We start from the raw sequence: 17,676 nt of genomic DNA on the forward strand, positions 1-17,676 counted from the left end.
CATCCAACAGCAAAGGAAAAGACCTTGTAGTGCTATTGCTCTCAGATAGGCCTCAGGTTCTGGCATTCCTAATCCTACAGTGAAAAATACAGCTTTTATTCTGAGGGTGTCAGATTTCCAAGACCATTATTACATGGAAGCTCTCTGTAAATCCTCTAGTAATCCAAGCCTTCAGTTTCTCATTTTAAGTTATTATCAGCCTTCATCCTCCCAATCACTGATGCTCCCATGGTTTGAGCCCTGTCCCTTCTTTGTAGCTCTTCAACTGCCTTCTCATAACTACTGGTCTTGTTTCTACTCCCTAAATGATGGCTTGTTTTACATCTTCCAAAGCTGCTTTCTCTGCCATTATATTTTGTGTGTTGACATACTCAGCCTAACCTATTTAGGATAAAGATCAAAAGCAGGAATGGAAATAAGTTTTGCTGATTTAGTACTGCCACCACAGCAGTCATCTATGAAAGTTTTGTCCAAGCTTGCTTGCAACATGAGCTGAATTGGCTACTTATGTAGCCAGCAATGGAATGTGTCCAGTGTGTCTGTATTTAGGTAAAATAAGTTAATGCTCCATATAGATTAAAAACAGCATTGACATCCAATATGACACAGTCCCTCAAGTTCAAGAAGGAGTGTATTTGTTAAAATCACAATTTTCTCCCATGCAAATGAAGGACTGTTTTTCACCAATCAAAATATTTCTCCTGGGCCACCAGAGGAAGGGCTACCTTTGAAACCTGATTGAAAGTACTTTCAGGGTCATCTGGAATCTATCTACTAAGTCATATTCTACTGAAATATTTTCATGGTAATAGCCTGGAGAAAGCCTGCAGCAACCAGAGTTGTACTCTGACATCAGACACCTGAGATTACTGTCTATCATCCTTATATTGCCAAGGAGTGGTAAATGTTGTCAGGATGGCCTGTGGATATACAATTGCCTGCAGGGCTTGGTAATTCTTTGCTTACCATAGTCAGGCCATGAGGAAAGATTCTAAAAGCCATTAAGTAGGAAATAAAATTATCTAGTCTTCAAAACTGTAGCTATTCTACAAGAAAAAGAGTACCAGGTTCTACAATAACATTATGATTAACATTAACTGATTTTACAATACACAACTGTGACTTAACAATAGTTTTGTCTTCTTGATTACATCGTATCTCAGGTAGAGAGGTTTATAGCTCCAGATAGAGTAAACTATTTTGTAGAGTACAGTGTAGTATTTTCCGTTCTTCTGTTTTGCAAGGTTTAGTTTTGCTTTCAGTAAGTGAAACAAATGTTTTCATTCATTTTGTAGAAGCTATCAAAGTCAATTTCAACTAGTGACTTATGTAGCCACAAGGAACTGGTCTGTTCCCTAAACTTTATCCCAGATTCCCAGACTGTCTGTCTCATTTCATCCTTTCCTTTCTCTGTGAATAACACTAGTTTTGATCTCACAATATCAAATGTTCCATTTTCTCCATAGGATCAAACAGAACCAGAGTGCTGGGGTGAGCTTCATCCTCCTGGGCTTCTCAGAATATCCGAACCTCCAAGTACCACTCTTCCTGGTTTTCCTCACCATCTACACCATCACGGTGCTGGGCAACCTGGGTATGATCACCATCATCAGACCCAATCCCAAGCTCCACACCCCCATGTACTTTTTCCTCAGTCACCTGTCCTTTGTGGATTTCTGCTACTCTTCCGTTGTCACCCCCAAGCTTCTGGAGAACCTGATTGTGGAGGACAGAAGCATCTCCTTTGCAGGCTGTGTCAGTCAATTCTTCTTTGTTTGTATCTGTGTAGTAACAGAGACCTTCATGTTGGCAGCCATGGCCTATGACTGATTTGTGGCCGTTTGTAACCCTCTCCTCTATACAGTGGCCATGTCCCAGACACTGTGTTCCTTGCTGGTGGTTGCCTCCTACTTTTGGAGTATGGTGTGTTCTTTTGTATTCATATACTATTTGTTAACTTTGAATTTCTGTGGGACAAAGGTTATCAACAACTTTGTTGCTGTGTCCTGCTCTGACCCTTATGTGAGTCAATTGTCTCTTGTGATCATTACTACATTCAATCAAATAAGCAGCCTGGGGATTGTTTTCACTTCCTATGTGTTTATTTTTGTCACTGTCATGAGAATGCCCTCCACTGCAGGGTGCTACAAAGCATTCTCCACATGTGCTTCCCACCTCACCGCCATTACCATTTTGCATGGCCCCATTCTTTTCTCTTCTGTGTTCCTACCACCAAAAGCTCATGGTTGTTGGTGAAGATTGCCTCTATCTTTTACTCTGTGGTCATCCCTATGCTGAATCCACTGATTTACAGTCTCAGGAACAAAGATGTGAAGCAGGCAGCCAGGAGGCTAATCAATTCCCAACTATCCTGTCATTAATGTTGATTCTGATGCTGTGATTTAATTACAAATGAATATAAAATTGTATTCTGTTCCTTCACTTTCCATACTTATGTATCTTACTAATAGTATTTAAAAAATCCAGCTTCTAATTCGTAAAGGTTTTTACAAGTACAATCTTAGGCCATTTAAACTAAGTTTAGGATTCAGTAATTTTTACACTAACGTTAGTAAAATCTTTATAAGTGTTGGATTTTAAAGATGCTTTGAAGATTTTTATTCTAGCAATAAAACTCATAAGTTGTAATTTCTAGATTAAGATCTATTTAAATTTTCCCGATGTCAAATCTATTTATAGTTCTTTCTACATTGAAATTATGTACTTATGCCAATATAAAGCTATAATGAAATAAATAAATCATCCTTTAAATGACTGTAATCCAGCATAGTTAAGTTTTTGGGGAAGAAAATGTCATAGAAAACATATGGAAGTGTTTACATATGTAATCATATCCATAAATATGTGGGTAATTATAAATATTATTCATCCATGAGGAATAATAAAATATAATTTGCATAAATATTGATAGATCAGCATAAAGTTTTGTTAACTGAAATAAGCAAGGCCCAAAGAGACAAATTGCAAATATTTTCTCTCACATATGAAAATTACATCTGAAATGTAAACATCCACACTTATAAGTTCAGGGTCCTATTTATATATAAAAAATAAAAAGAGTAAATCATGGTATTATCAAGGATGAATTCCCATTGTGTAACAACACTGAAAAAGGACCTGACAGTTCAACAAAGCATATGAGGAATTTGAAACATGGTTTTTCAAGGGATCAGATTCTTTAATTGGGTTTGGTTGTTGTCTTTTTTTTAAAAGTTTTTGTTTTGGCAACAGTCCTGGGCCTTGAATTTACGGTCTCCATGCTATCCCTCAGCCTTTTCACTCAAGGTTAGTATTCTTTCACTTGAGCCATAGCTCTAGTTCCAGCTTTTTGGTGATCAACTGGAGATAAAATTTTCAGTTATGTGAATGCCTGGCCTGTCTTCCAACCACTATTTGTAGATCTTAGCCTCCTGACTAGCTAGATTACAGGTGTGAGACGTAGCCATCCACCAAGTACATTGACTTTTGGAGAGTGAAATAGCCAAATGGGGAGAGGGGTAATAGGCAAATATATTCATTTTACTCAATGTAATCATGTGATTATGGAACCAGGTATCTTTGGCTATGGGTGGAGTGGGAGAAGGGCAGGATGAGAAAATGTTAGAAGGGATGAGATACTGAACAAGATCCTTTGTACTAATTGACAGGTTAAATTGTGATCAAGATGCATTGTACTGATATATGGACATGTTGAATTGAAATTCCTTGTATGATTATTTAAAATTAATAAAATTATTTTTGTATTACAGGTCCCAGTTTTCTTTATTCACCTTTAAAAGAATCAATGTGTTTCAGGAGTTTAAACCTCTAGTTTATACTCATCTCGAATAATGTAATTGTGTCACTAATTTATTCTTTTTTTTGTCTGTCTTGGAGCTGGAACTCTGGGCTCTGGCACTGTTCCTGAGTTCTTCAGCTTAAGTCAAGCACTCTACTACCACTTGAGCCACATCACCACTTCCATTTTTCTGGTAGTTAAATGGAAATAAGAGTCACAGGGGAAACTCCTGCCTTGGCTGGCAATGAACTGTGATCCTCAGATCTCAGGCTCCTGAGTAGATTACAAAACAAGTCACTGGTTCCTGGCACTAATTTATCCTTGAACATTTATTTGTATTTGTAAGTAATACTGTGGAAGGAGGTCAATTATTTTTACGTCATGTCGCATGACTACACAATGTAAAAATCATGACATTGATATTGCTGTAACATACAGATATGTAATTAAAGGACAATAAATAAGCAACCTTAATCTCAGGTGGTATATAATTTGAATCCACATATCAATGAGCTTCAAGTGTGTATGCTGAGATCCATAAATCTGACTGGGCTGTATGACTGGATCAGTTGGGTCAATGAACATTCAGTTGCCAGGCCTCATACTTGCCATTTTTCCTGGAATATTTGGATGCCAGTCTTTCCTTGGAGCAAAGTCACAATTGAATACTTTAAGGATAAATCATGGCAAAAAGTTGTGTTTGTTTAATGATGTGCTATGATCTTTTAACTTAGAATAAGTTATATGACCAGGTCTAAAATAAAGGAGTAAGAAAGCTGCCTACCTCTCACCAAACTGTGCATTTGTAAGTCAGGAGTAATGAGGACACACTGGGGAGAACATTTACTTTTTGAACACCTTCCTGTTTTCTTTGCCAGTGAGAAACAACTTTAATGCATGTAACAAACCCTCCACAATTTTCCGATTTAGTGTAGTTTTCTATAATGACAGTTCATTTGTCAGCTGTAACCAGACTTTGATGTATAAAATGCATGTAAAGATTTACTTGCTCTGCTTATTAAGATAGTTAAGTAACTGTCATAGGTTTGAGATTTAATCCAATCTATTAAATATACTTGTTTTAACCCAAGATGGAATTTTAAATCTAAGTAAAGATTTACATTAAATTACAATTTATAGTTTTAGAAACAGTCTTCTTACCATTCAAGACAAAAAGAAAGAGTAACAAGTGGTATACCTAGTTTGTTTTTTTTTAATGTAAAACATGTAGTTCAGGGCCTTGCTCTTGTGAGACAGGGATTTTACAACTGAAGGCACACATCCAGCCCTTTTGTGATAGGGTCTCCACATTTTTCCTGCACTTGGTCTGAGTGTGTCATTTCCCAACTTCTGGACTTTCTCTATGTCCAATTTGTTGAAATGGGATCTTACTACCATCTTTGACTGGGCTGAACTGAAACTGTGATTCTTTACTATCTGCCTCCTAAGTAGCTGGGATTAAGGCATCTGAGCCATTATGCTTGTCAGGGTTTACTTCCTAAAGATGAAAAACAACATAATTCCTTGTAGATGTTTCAAATATATATATATTACATGACTACCATTCTAGTCTTGGCTTTGTTGATTATGCCTGGTCCTGTACAACTTGAACTGAGCTTCTACCTCTAGCTTCTTGCTAGATAATCTGACCTAAGTATGTTGAGTTTTTTGTCTGCCCAACCTTACCCCAAAGTGCACTTCTTAGTTCTCAGCCGCCTGAATAGCGAGCATTAGAGGAGGGAGCTACTGGCATCCAGCTGTCGTTTGTTTTTTGTTAAATCTTCCTTATGTAATTTCACAAGTGTATGTTTTACTCTGCAAGCTTATTATCATGACAATAGTTTGGCTATTTGTGCCAATGTAGCTATGTGTCAATCAATTATATTTTCTTTAAATATTTTATCTATATACTCTTAGATTCATTTTCATTCTCAAGAAAATAATGTAGTCATATCAATTTTATGTGGTTTCTTCAATGACAGTAGTATATAGCAATTCAAGCTGGATAATTCAGGTTTGGTTGTGTCCATTTTTCCTCAAAATTCCTAAAATGTTCTAAATATTTGCACAGTTCAATTTTCTAAACCCATGGTAATTGTGAATATTTTGGCTCTAAAGGTCAATCTAGTGTCCCATCCTCAGCCAGCCTCACACAGGTGTTAATATCTGTTTTGGAGATGGACCTGGAAAGACAGGAGAAGTGTTCCCAATCTCTGTGACGGATATGCGTAGAAACCCATAATGAACTGGGTTTAGCTGGGGGTGAGTCTAGTATCAAGTTAGAAAAGAACGTCCAATTCTTTTTTTTGCTTATGTGGTGCTGAGGAATCGAACCCAGGGCCTCTGGCATGCAAGACAAGCACTCTACCACTGAGCCACCTTCCCAGCCCCAAGAACGTCCAATTCTTAATATAAAGTGAAAGTTTAAGAAGTAGGTTAATGTCTTAGATATAAATAGTTTTACTTTTATAATATTGTTTATATATATATAGCTTAAATAGTGTGAAAAAATTCAAATGGATTGATTTCAATCACAGTTACATATTGTGATAAAATAGACAGAATTCTATAAGAATACAATTGTTCATGTTATATATAAATATGGAGTCCAGCACTCTGCAGATTATATTTATCTCATATAAATTATGTATTTATATATTACAACATATATTCGATTATACATATATTATATGTATATAATATATATTACATGTATATACACATACATGTATATAGACAAATATATGTGGAATATATATACATATCTATATTTGTCATATATATATATGTCAGTTGTGAAGCCTTAATCCAATCAGTGACTAAGTGCTGTCCAGGAGTTTTATTTCTAAAAGCAAGGACTCTAACACTTTGATCCACAATGCCATCTCCAGTTATCTGATGGTTAATTAGGGATATGAATCTCATCTATTTTCCTGCCTGGGCTGGCTTTGAACCTTAGCCTTCAAATCGGAACCTACTGAATTGTTAGATTACGGGTGTGAGCCACTGGCACCCAGCTCTATGCATGCAATTTTCAATAGTTTATTTCCCTCTTTGGACATTTACATCTTCCTATAAAGAAATACGCATTCATAATTTTGGTTAATGTGTGAAGTTGATCGCCCAAATTCTCCAGGGATATGGGGAAGTACTGCAAAACTAAGCTGTCTCATGAGACTGTGGTATATCTAATTGCACAAAACTGTTGCTTGGACAATTTTCAGTGATATTCCCTGGTTCCTGATCCCCACAGGTCATGGTGATATATATTCATGGCAAATTTTGCTACCAGTATTTCCTTTTTTTGTATGTAATCTTTTGACTAGTTTCTCTGAATTGACTTACTTGGTTAGAAAAATATACCATATGAAATAGTCACCCAAGTCTACTGTGGACTCCACTGGTTCACAAATTTTTCTTGTACCTATAGAATAAGCAGGGGCAGTTTTGGAGTTTATTAATCTTAGCAAAGAGTTTTCAATAGATGCCTCACTCAGCTACCTCTGTATTTCGGTGAGTTGATTCTGTGTTTCTGTTATTTTTATTCTGATAGAAAAAACATATTGTGACTTAGTGATCTTTACCAGGATGCAGATGTTTATTTCCCAACAGCCTTCAATACAGTCAGTTTCACCAAGGAACTTAGGGTGCTAAGTCTTGATTCCATTATATAGGAAAATTATTATCTTTACTTTTCCTTTAATCTCTCAGTAGGTGAGAGAAATAAGCACATTGGCAAACGGGTAGTTGTGGATAAAAACATCAAAGTATGCTTCTCCACAGCAAAGCACTGAGGAATGTTTACCATAGAGTTGGGAGAATAAAGCATTAGAACCATGAGTTTAGTAAATGAAAGCAAATTTGTCCACATGAATGTGGGCCATATATAGAGAAATCCATCCTCACAAGAAATACAGTGTTAGTGTAAGGACACTGAATATCTAGATTTAGAAAGTTGCCACAAATCCAAATACCATCTTAACATATTACAGCTCTTCCAATGCTATTATTAGAAGCATAAGTCATCTATTTCAGCTAAGAATAACTTACACTAGTAGGAATGTATCTAGGAAACTGATCTACTGATATCCCTGTGTTTGTCATGAGTTTTAGTTCCCTACCCAAAAGTGTGGTTTCTATTTTTCTAGCCTCCTTCCCAGCACTTCTTACTATTATTATTTTGATGATTGTTGGGAGGATGTTTTGATTGGCATTTCCTTTGTGGCCAAGAAGGATGAGTCTTATTTGCCCTTTTTTTCTCGGTCTTGGGCCTTGAACTCTGGGCCTGGGCCCTGTCCCTCAACTCTGTAGCCAAAGGCTAATGCTCTTCCATATAAAGCACAGCACTACATCCAGTTTTCTGGTGGTTTATTGAAGATAAGAGTCTCACGGACTTTCCTGCCTGGGCTGGCTTTGAACCAGGACCCTCAGACCTCAGCCTCCTGAGTAGGGAGGGTTATAGGTGTGAGCCACAGGTGCCCAGCTTTATTTGCACTTTTATAACCACAGAATTTGCTCAGCTTTAAATAATTATAATCACACATAGCTCTCAATAACAAGTTAAGTTTTGTATCTTTAAGGTGTATGATAATAGATGTATTTAAATGAGTTTAACTTAATGCAACTAGCATCCTTATTTCAATATTAAAGTAATTATTTAGAGCATGCAGATGTATTATGGTTTTCTGGTTGAGAGGTTATCGTGGACGCTTACCTTCGGCAAACCTTTAAATTTGATCCAAAAAAGAGAAAATCTTCTATATAATGGTTTAAAATATGTGTACTTTGAATATTTTGAGTTGCTATTGTTTTTCAGTTACTTATCTCCTGAAATTATGCCTAATGCAAAATGCAGAGATTATCACTTACTATTATTTTATTATTCTTTTATTTTAGTTTTTATCACTGCAGAAACAGTATTATTGTTATACCAAATTTTAACGAGTAATATAATTTTACCACTGTAGTCTGTGAATCACATCAAGAATCCTCATTACACCCAGGCTAATATATCAAGAATGTCAGAGTCTGAGAACAACCTAGCCAAAAAAAATTAGCAAGAATCCATTTAACCAGTAAATAGCTGGGTGTAATAGGGTGTGTCTATCTATCCAACTCCACAGAAAACATAATTAGGAAAATCATGGTTCAGGCCAGCTCAAGTAAAAAGCAATACTCCGTCTAAATGAAAAAGCACTAAGCAAAACAATACAAACTCAAATAATGGAAAGCGTTTGGTGTGTGGCTCTAGTTCTGGAGATCCTGAATACCAAGTGCATTGTCCCAACTATTTGAAATTTTGAAAGCAAAACATGAATGAAAGCATTAAATGTATTATCCATTTGATACTTCCATGCTGTGTACAACATGAGCTTCCCAGGAGTTTCAAAGACTCTGAAGATCAAATAAATAGAACCAAATAAAAACTCAGGATTTAAAGCAAGTTAACATCATATTGTTTTTGGCAGGTCGAACTAGATAGGATCATAATGTCTGTGAAAAAAATAGGAGATTTAGGTATCTCCTCCCAGTGAATACTGCTTAGTAAATACAGGTTGAAGGAAATAGTCACAGAGACTTTTTTCATGAAGCCAGGTTTCTATGGTTGTAGCGAGTCTTATGGTAACCAATCAGAGTTCTAGAATCCTGTGACTCTCCCTAGATAGGAATAATGAGTAAAAGAGCAGAAGTTCTTCAAGAACTTGCCATTCCATTCCTTTCAGTGACAAAGGCATTGTGGATAGGCCCACAATCTGGTAACTCCAAGATATGAGTACTAAAGGATGATTGCCCTGGGCTTCATGGTCTGATTCTGTTCATATAGGTTAGGGGATCCCCTGTGGGCTCTAGCCACCAATGACCCAGAACTTGGGTGCTTTAATTCCTCATCTCTCAGTAGTAATGAACCCTGCAATAATCAGCCAACAGCAATGGGAAGAATGTTATAGTGCCGTTGCTCTTGGACAAGCCTCAGTGCTGGCATTTCCAATCTTTCGGGGAAAAATATCACAGCTCTTAGGATGAAGGTGTCTGATTTCCAAGACCATTAACACCTGGATGCTCTTTGTAAATCTTCCAGGAACCGGAGCCTGTAGTTTCTGGTCTTCAGCTATCCACAGCCTTCATTGTCTCCATCATTGCTGCTCCCATGATTTCAATGATGACCCTTCTTCCGAGCTCTCTAACTGCCTTCTCATTACTGCTAGTCTTGTTTCCAGGGCTGCTCTAGTCTTTCTGCCTTTTCTTCCATCATTTCTATGTGTTTACATAATCATCCTACTCTAATACTTATAAAGATATAAAGCAGGAGAGAAAAGAACACTCAGGAATACTTTTTGAGTGAAGCTAATATTGCTACCATAGCAATGATAGGTTTGTCCAAAGTTGCTCTCAGAATAAGCTGAACAGGCTACTTACATAGCCATCAATGGAATGTGGGCAGGGTGTCTGCATTTAGGTGAAATAAGGTAATGTGTATATAAATGAAGGATAGTATTGGTATTCCTCATCACATAGTCCCTCAAGTGCTGGAAGGTCCATATTTGTTCAAGTCACAATTTTTTTCCAAGCAGATGAAATACTTTTTCTTGCATCAATCCTAAGATTTCAACAGGGCCACCAGGGGAAGTGCTACCCCTGAACTTCCAGGGTCATCTGGATGTATCCACTAGGTCAAGATCTACTGCAGTTCATTTGTTAAGAATAATGGCCTGCACAAAGCCTGTAGGAGCCAGAGCTGTGCTCTGACAGCAGACACCTATGATTACTGTTTAGCTTCCTTATGTTGCCCATGGATTGATAAATGTGTCCAGACTGGCCAATGGTAGACAATTGACTGCTGGGCTAGATAGTTTTTTGCTTCATGTAGTCAGGCCATCAGAAAAAGTTCTAAAAGCCATCAAATAGTTAAAAAAAAAACAACAGCTTGTTCTCAGAACTGTAGCTAATTTACAAGAATAACAATAAGAGGTTCTTTTCATATGCATCACAATGAACGTTAACCACCATTTAACAGTATGTAACAATGCTTTACCAATAGTTTTATCTTGTAACACAGGAAATAGGTAGGTTTATTTCAGGAGAGATATTATAATATATTCTATAAAATATAGTGTAGCATATGCTGTTCTTCGGTTTTACAAGGTTTAGTTTTGTTTCAGTAACTGAAACAAGACCTTGCCATTCATTTTGTAAAAGATACCAAAATCAATTTCTACAACTGACTAATGGAGCCACAGGGAGCTGGTTTATTCACCAACACTCGATCCCTGAGTCCAGTGTCTCACTTCTACCTCTACCTTCTCTGTGAATAACACTAGTTTGATCTCACTATATCCAGTGTTGTATTTTGTCCACAGGATCACACAGAATCAGACTGCTGGGGTGAGCTTCATCCTCCTGGGTTTCTCAGAATATCCGGACCTCCAAGTGCCACTCTTCCTGGTTTTCCTCACCATCTACACTGTCAGTGTGCTGGGCAACCTGGGCATGATCACCATCATCAGACTCAATCCCAAGCTCCACACCCCCATGTACTTTTTTCTCAGTCACTTGTCCTTGGTGGATTTCTGCTACTCTTCTGTGATCACCCCCAAGCTCCTGGAGAACCTGCTTGTGGAGGACAGAAGCATCTCCTTTGCAGGCTGTATCAGCCAGTTCTTTTTTGCATGTGTCTGCATAATAACGGAAACCATTATGCTGGCAGCCATGGCTTATGACCGATTTGTGGCTGTTTGTAACCCTCTCCTCTATACAGTGGTCATGTCCCCGAAGGTTTGTTCCTTGTTGGTGGCTGCCTCCTACTTTTGGGGTACGCTGTGGTCTTTTGTATTCGTATACTTTTTGTTAACTTTGAATTTCTGTGGGACAAAGGTTATAAACAACTTTCTCTGTGAGATTTCTGCCATTGTTGCTGTGTCCTGCTCAGACCCTTCTGTAAGTCAGTTGGCTATTGTGATCTTTTCTATAATCAATGAAATAATCAGTTTAGTGATCATTTTTACCTCCTACATTTTTATTTTTGTCACTGTGATGAGAATGCCCTCCACTGCAGGACGCTACAAAGCATTCTCCACCTGTGCTTCCCACCTCACCGCCATTGCTATTTTCCATGGGCCCATCCTTTTCCTCTACTCTGTTCCTACCACCAAAAGCTCATGGTTGCTGGTGAAGATTGCCTCTATCTTCTACACTGTGGTCGTCCCTATGCTGAATCCACTGATTTACAGTCTCAGGAACAAAGATGTGAAGCAGGCAGCCAGGAGGCTAAACACTTCCCAATCAATCTGTCATCAAAGTTGAGTCTGATGCTCTGATTGAATCACAAATGAATATACAATTGTATTCTATTCCTTCACTTTGCCTACTTATGTAACTATAGTCTAGTATTAAAAAAATCTGGCTCTTAATTTATAAATATTATTACTAGTGTAATCTCAAGGCATTTAAACTAAGTTTTTGTTTCATCTATTTTTACATGAAGTTTTATGTTAATATCTTTTTCTTCCCTTTTTTTAATATAAGAGCTTGAACTCAACTCCTCAATGTGCTTGCATTTACTTGCACATAGCTAGGTAATCTACCACAGGATATCCAGTGGTATATGTTTTTCTTTTTTTTTGGCTTTGTTAGAAGTCTTTTGTATGCACAATTTTATGTTCTGTACTTTGCAAGTCTATGTTCATGATTTGAGTTTTGCCATTTGTGCCAGTGTAGCTATGTGTCAATCAATTATATTTTCTTTGAATATTTTATCTACATAATTCAGGTGCATTTTTATTCTCAAGAAAATAATACAACAAATCAATTATATCTCATATAGTTTCCTCAATGACAGTTGACTATAGCAGTTCAGGCTGGGCAATTCAGGTTTGCTACTTTTTTTATTTTTTCTCTGCAGTCTTCCAATTATTCAAAAGAGATTCACTATTTAGTTCTCTTAACCCATGGCAATAGTGACTCTTTTGGCAATAAACATCAACCTAATCACCATCCTCAGCTAGTCACACACAGCTGCTAATATCTGGGGAACAGATGGACCTGGAAAAAGAGATGTTTTTCCGATCTGGGTAGAAACCCACACTGAAATGGGGTATAATAGGGGTGGAGCTAGGGTTGAGTTAGAACATAACATCCAATTCTCAATATGATGTCAAAATCTAAAATGTAGGTTATTCTCTAAGATATAAATAAATATAGTAATATAGTTTGAGAATATTGTTTATATATACTTCATATACTATGCAAAATATAGTATTGCATTTTAAAAAATTGCAGTTATATATATTGTGGCAATATAGGCAAAAAAGTTCAATATGAATACAATTAATAATGATATCTAACCCTGAACAGTAGCATTCAGCAGATTACATATATCTTTTATCAATTATATATTTATATGTAAAATATATATTATATTATAACATATTATAACATGCATAATATGTAATCGTATGTGTACAATATATGTGTTTATCATACATATAACATACATATATTGTATATAAAAAATGCATATATATTGTACATCAAATAATATATAGATAGATAGATAGATAATTACACTTTTTCAGATGTTGAGGATGAACTCAGGGCTGGAATGTTGTCCCTGAGTTTTCCTGCTCTGGGTTTGCACTCTAAAACTTTGAGCTATATTACCATTTCTCTCTGTCTTTTTTTTCTTTTTTTTTGGGAGCGGGGGGTCTGGTCATGGAGCCTGAACTCTGGGCCTGGGCACTGTCCCTTGCTCTTCAGCTCAAGGCTAGCACTCTACCACTTGAGACACAGCGCCACTTCCGGCTTTTTTTCCCTGCTTATGTGGTGCTGAGGAATCGAACTCAGGGCCTCATGCATGCAAGGCTTGGGCTCTACCACTGAGCCACCTTCCCTGCCCTACCATTTCTCTTTTAGTGATACTTAATTGGATAAAACAGTCTCATGGCTCCACTGCCTGGGTGTGTTTTGAACCTCAACCCTCAGGTCTCAGACTCCTAAGCACCTAGGATTACAGGCTTGAGCCACAGGCACCTGGCTCAATGGAGACTATTTTAATAGCTTACTTTTCCTTTTGGACAACTACATCTCATAATTTTGGTTAATGAGTGGAGTTGATCACCCAAATGCTCCAGGGCTTTGGAGAAGTTCTGCAAAACTAAGTTGTCCCCTGGGACTCTGGTGTATCTAATTGCACAAAACTGTTGCCTTTGACAGCTTTCAGTGATATTCCCTGGTTTTCACATCCCTGGAGGTTATGGTAATTTATATTTATGACAAAGGTTCATACCAGTATTTTCTTTCCCTTTCATTTTTATATGTAATCATTTGACTAGTTTGTTTGAATTGCATCATTACGCTGAAAATGTATATCATATGAAATAGTCACCCAAGTCTACTGTTGATTCCACTGGTTTAGAGATATTACTTTTACTTACACAATAAGCAGGGATAGTTTTGGAGGTTACTAATCTTACCAAATACTTCTTCAGTAGATGCCTCACTCAGCTGCCCCTGTATTTTGGTGAGTGGAATCTGTCTTTCTGTTATTTTTATTTGAACAGAAAAAATATTATGACCTAGTGATCTTCAACAGGAGCAAGGAGCTGTGTATTTCCCAACAGCATCCAAATACAGTTAGTTTTACCAAGGAATTTGCAGTGTTAAATCCTGAATCCATTCTAATTCTTTATTTTATATTTACCATGTATCATAAATAAAGTGACAGTTTGTAGCTGATATGGAAATAAAAATGATCATCTTTAAGTTTCTATAATCTCTGAGTAGATGAAAGGTACAATTATCTTAGTAAGTGATAGAATGAAGATTTTATAATTGTGGTTAAAAACTTTGTTTGCCTCTACAAAAAGAGACAATGAGGAATGTTTACCAGAGAATTTGAAAGACTAAAGCATCATCATCATGAAGTAAGTATTTGAAAGCCAATTTTCCAATATGAATATGGGCTCTACGTAGAGAAATTCATGCTCACTAGAGAAGATTTTGTTACTATAATGACACTCAATATATAGATTAAGACAGTTGTCCCAAATCAGACTGAAAAGAGATTTCATATTTTCACTAGTTAACATGAGGAAATTTTTACAGTTGGATCTATTACATGAAAATATTATAAAAATCATTTTCACAATGATACCTGGAATACTGAGTAAATTTTGGGGGTTTCTTTTACTGTAGTCTTCCTGTCACCCAGACTGTCCAAGAACTTTCCATCCTCATACAGTTCTTCCAATTATTAGACGCATACACCAAGCAAACTCAGCTTTGAATAATTTACAGAAGTAGGAATGTATCTAGGAATCTGAATGCTGCTTTCCCTTGTGTTTACTGTGATGTTTGGTTCCCTACCCCAGAGTTTCTAAGGTTATATTTTCCCTGGCTCTTCCTCAGCTTTGTTACTATGGTTAGTTTGATGCTTAAGAGCCAGGTGTTTCAATTGGTATTTCCTTTATGTGTAAGAATGTAACATATTTCTAGGCACTTTTAAAACCACAGAACCTACTCATCTTTAAATAATTATTATTTTTTATTTTTTATTTCTTTTTGGGTCCGGTTGTGGGACCTGAATTCTGGGCCTGGGCGCTGTCCCTCAGCTCTTCAGCTCAAGGCTAGCGCTCTACCACTTGAGCCACAGTGCCACTTCCAGCTTTGTTCCTTTTGCTTATGTAGTGCTGAGGAACAGAACCCAAGGCCTCATGCATGCAAGGCAAGCACTCTACCACTGAGCCACCTTCCCAGACCATCTCTAAATAATTATAATCTGGCATATTTATTAGTAAAAGGCTATGTGTTCTATCCTTTAAGTACGTATTAATATGTATATTCTAGTAAGTTCAAGAATACTATCAGAAGGTATCCTTATTTTAATACTAAAGCAATGACTTGGAGCATATAAATGTGTTATGGCTTCCTGTTTGAGATGGTTCTCTTTTACATTTACATTCGCAAAGCATTAAAAATAGCAGAACACATCCTAAACAATAATTGAATATATGATGCATTTCTAATATTTTGAGAGTTGTGATAGTTTTTCAGTTTTAAATCATTTGAAACTATGCCTATTGTAAAAAGTAAAGATGTTCACTCATTATTACTTTATTATTCATTATTACTGTACTTGTTTTATCACTGCATAGAGTTATGTTGTAATCACATTTTGCTTATTTATTTATTTACTTATTTTTGTAAGCATATTTTAATGAGTAATATAATTTTCCAGTGTGCTCTGTGACTCATGTCTAGAGTAGCCATTACGCTGAGGGTGATATATCATGACTGTCATAGTTTGAGATCAGGTTGATCAAAAAAAAAATCTGGAGATTCCATTTTGATCAGTAAATAGTTGACTGTAATAGCATGTGTCTATCTTTCTAGTTCCACAGAAAACAGAAATAGTAGAATTGTGGTCCAGACTAGCTCAACTCAAAAGAATCCATTTGAACAAAAATAACAAAATGAACAATACAAAACAAAGTAACAAAAATGTTTTCAGTGGGGATCAAGCTGCAGAGACTCTTCCTACCAAGAGCAGTGTCCTGAGTTTGAACCCCACCTAAAGGCATCAGCAAATAAACAAAATCAATAAAATTGAATAACCCTTTAAAAATTTCAAAATAATTTAAGCATGATGAAGATGTTCAGTGTATTCCCCATACAACATCTCCAGAATGTGTTCACCATTAACTTACTAGGAGTTTCAAAGACTCTGAAGAGCAAATATATAGAACCAGTTAAAAATTCAGCAAGTTAACATTATATCGTTTTTGGCAGGTCTAAATAAATAGTTTCATTATGTCTGTGAAGAAAATAGGAAATTTAGGTATCTCTTCTCAGTGAATAATTCTTAGTAAATCGAGGTTACAGGTTTCCATGGTTGTAAGGAGTCTTACTGTTACCAATCAGAGGTTTAGAATCATGTGACTCTCCCTAGAAAGGTATAATGAATAAATGAGCAGAGGGTCTTCAAGAATTTGCCATCCCAATCCATTGAGTAACAAAGGCATTGTGGTTAGGCCCAGAATCTCATAAATCTAAGGTATGAGTACTAAAGGATTATTATTCATCTTCTGATTCTATTCACCGCAATTGCAGGGTCCCCTGTGGGCTCTAGCCACCAGTGACCCAGAACTTGGCTGCTTTCATTCTTCAGCTCTCAGTGGCAGTGAATCCTGCAATAAGCATCCAACAGCAAAGGAAAAGACCTTGTAGTGCCATTGCTCTCAGATAGGCCTCAGGTTCTGGCATTTCCAATCCTACAGTGACAATTATTATAGCTTTTATGCTGAGGCTGTCAGATTTCCAAGACCATTAATACATGGAAGCTCTCTGTAAATCCTCTAGCAATCCAAGCCTGCAGTTTCTCATCCTCAGTTATTTTCAGGCTTCATCGTCCTAATCACTGATGCTCCCATGGTTTCAGCCCTGTCCCTTCTTTGTAGTTCTTCAACTGCCTTCTCATAACTACTGGTCTTGTATCTACTCCCTAAATGGTGGCTTGTTTTACCTCTTCCAAAGCTGCTTTCTATGCCATTATATTTTGTGTGTTGACATACTCAGCCTATCCCATTAAGGATAAAGATCAAAAGCAGGAATGGAAAGACCACTCGAGAATAAGTTTTGCTGATTTAGTACTGCCACCACAGCAGTCATCTATGAAAGTTTTGTCCAAGCTTGTTTGCAACATGAGCTGAATTGGCTACTTATGTAGCCAGCTATGGAATGTGTCCAGGGTGTCTGTATTTAGGTAAAATTAGTTAATGCTCCATATAGATTAAAAACAGCATTGACATCCAATATGACACAGTCCCTCAAGTTCAAGAAGGAGTGTATTTGTTAAAATCACAATTTTCTCCCATGCAAATGAA

At 36.8% G+C, this 17,676-nt stretch overlaps 1 protein-coding gene and 1 pseudogene across 1 annotated transcript; both read left to right on the forward strand.

Annotated features, from left to right (window-relative positions):
• Positions 1-1,446: 1,446 nt before the first annotated feature.
• On the forward strand, positions 1,447-2,381 carry LOC122104721 (annotated as a pseudogene).
• A 1,799-nt stretch (positions 2,382-4,180) lies between these two features.
• LOC122104722 (olfactory receptor 5D13-like) lies at positions 4,181-12,100 on the forward strand. The gene is made up of 2 exons (XM_042675659.1): positions 4,181-4,200; positions 11,158-12,100. Exons 1-2 carry the CDS (start codon positions 4,181-4,183, stop codon positions 12,098-12,100), a joined length of 963 nt encoding a protein of 320 aa, XP_042531593.1.
• The last annotated feature ends 5,576 nt before the right edge of the window (positions 12,101-17,676 follow it).

This window comes from Dipodomys spectabilis, unplaced genomic scaffold (assembly GCF_019054845.1).
Source record: "Dipodomys spectabilis isolate Male_0828 unplaced genomic scaffold, ASM1905484v1 ptg000030l, whole genome shotgun sequence".
Lineage (NCBI taxonomy): Eukaryota > Metazoa > Chordata > Mammalia > Rodentia > Heteromyidae > Dipodomys > Dipodomys spectabilis.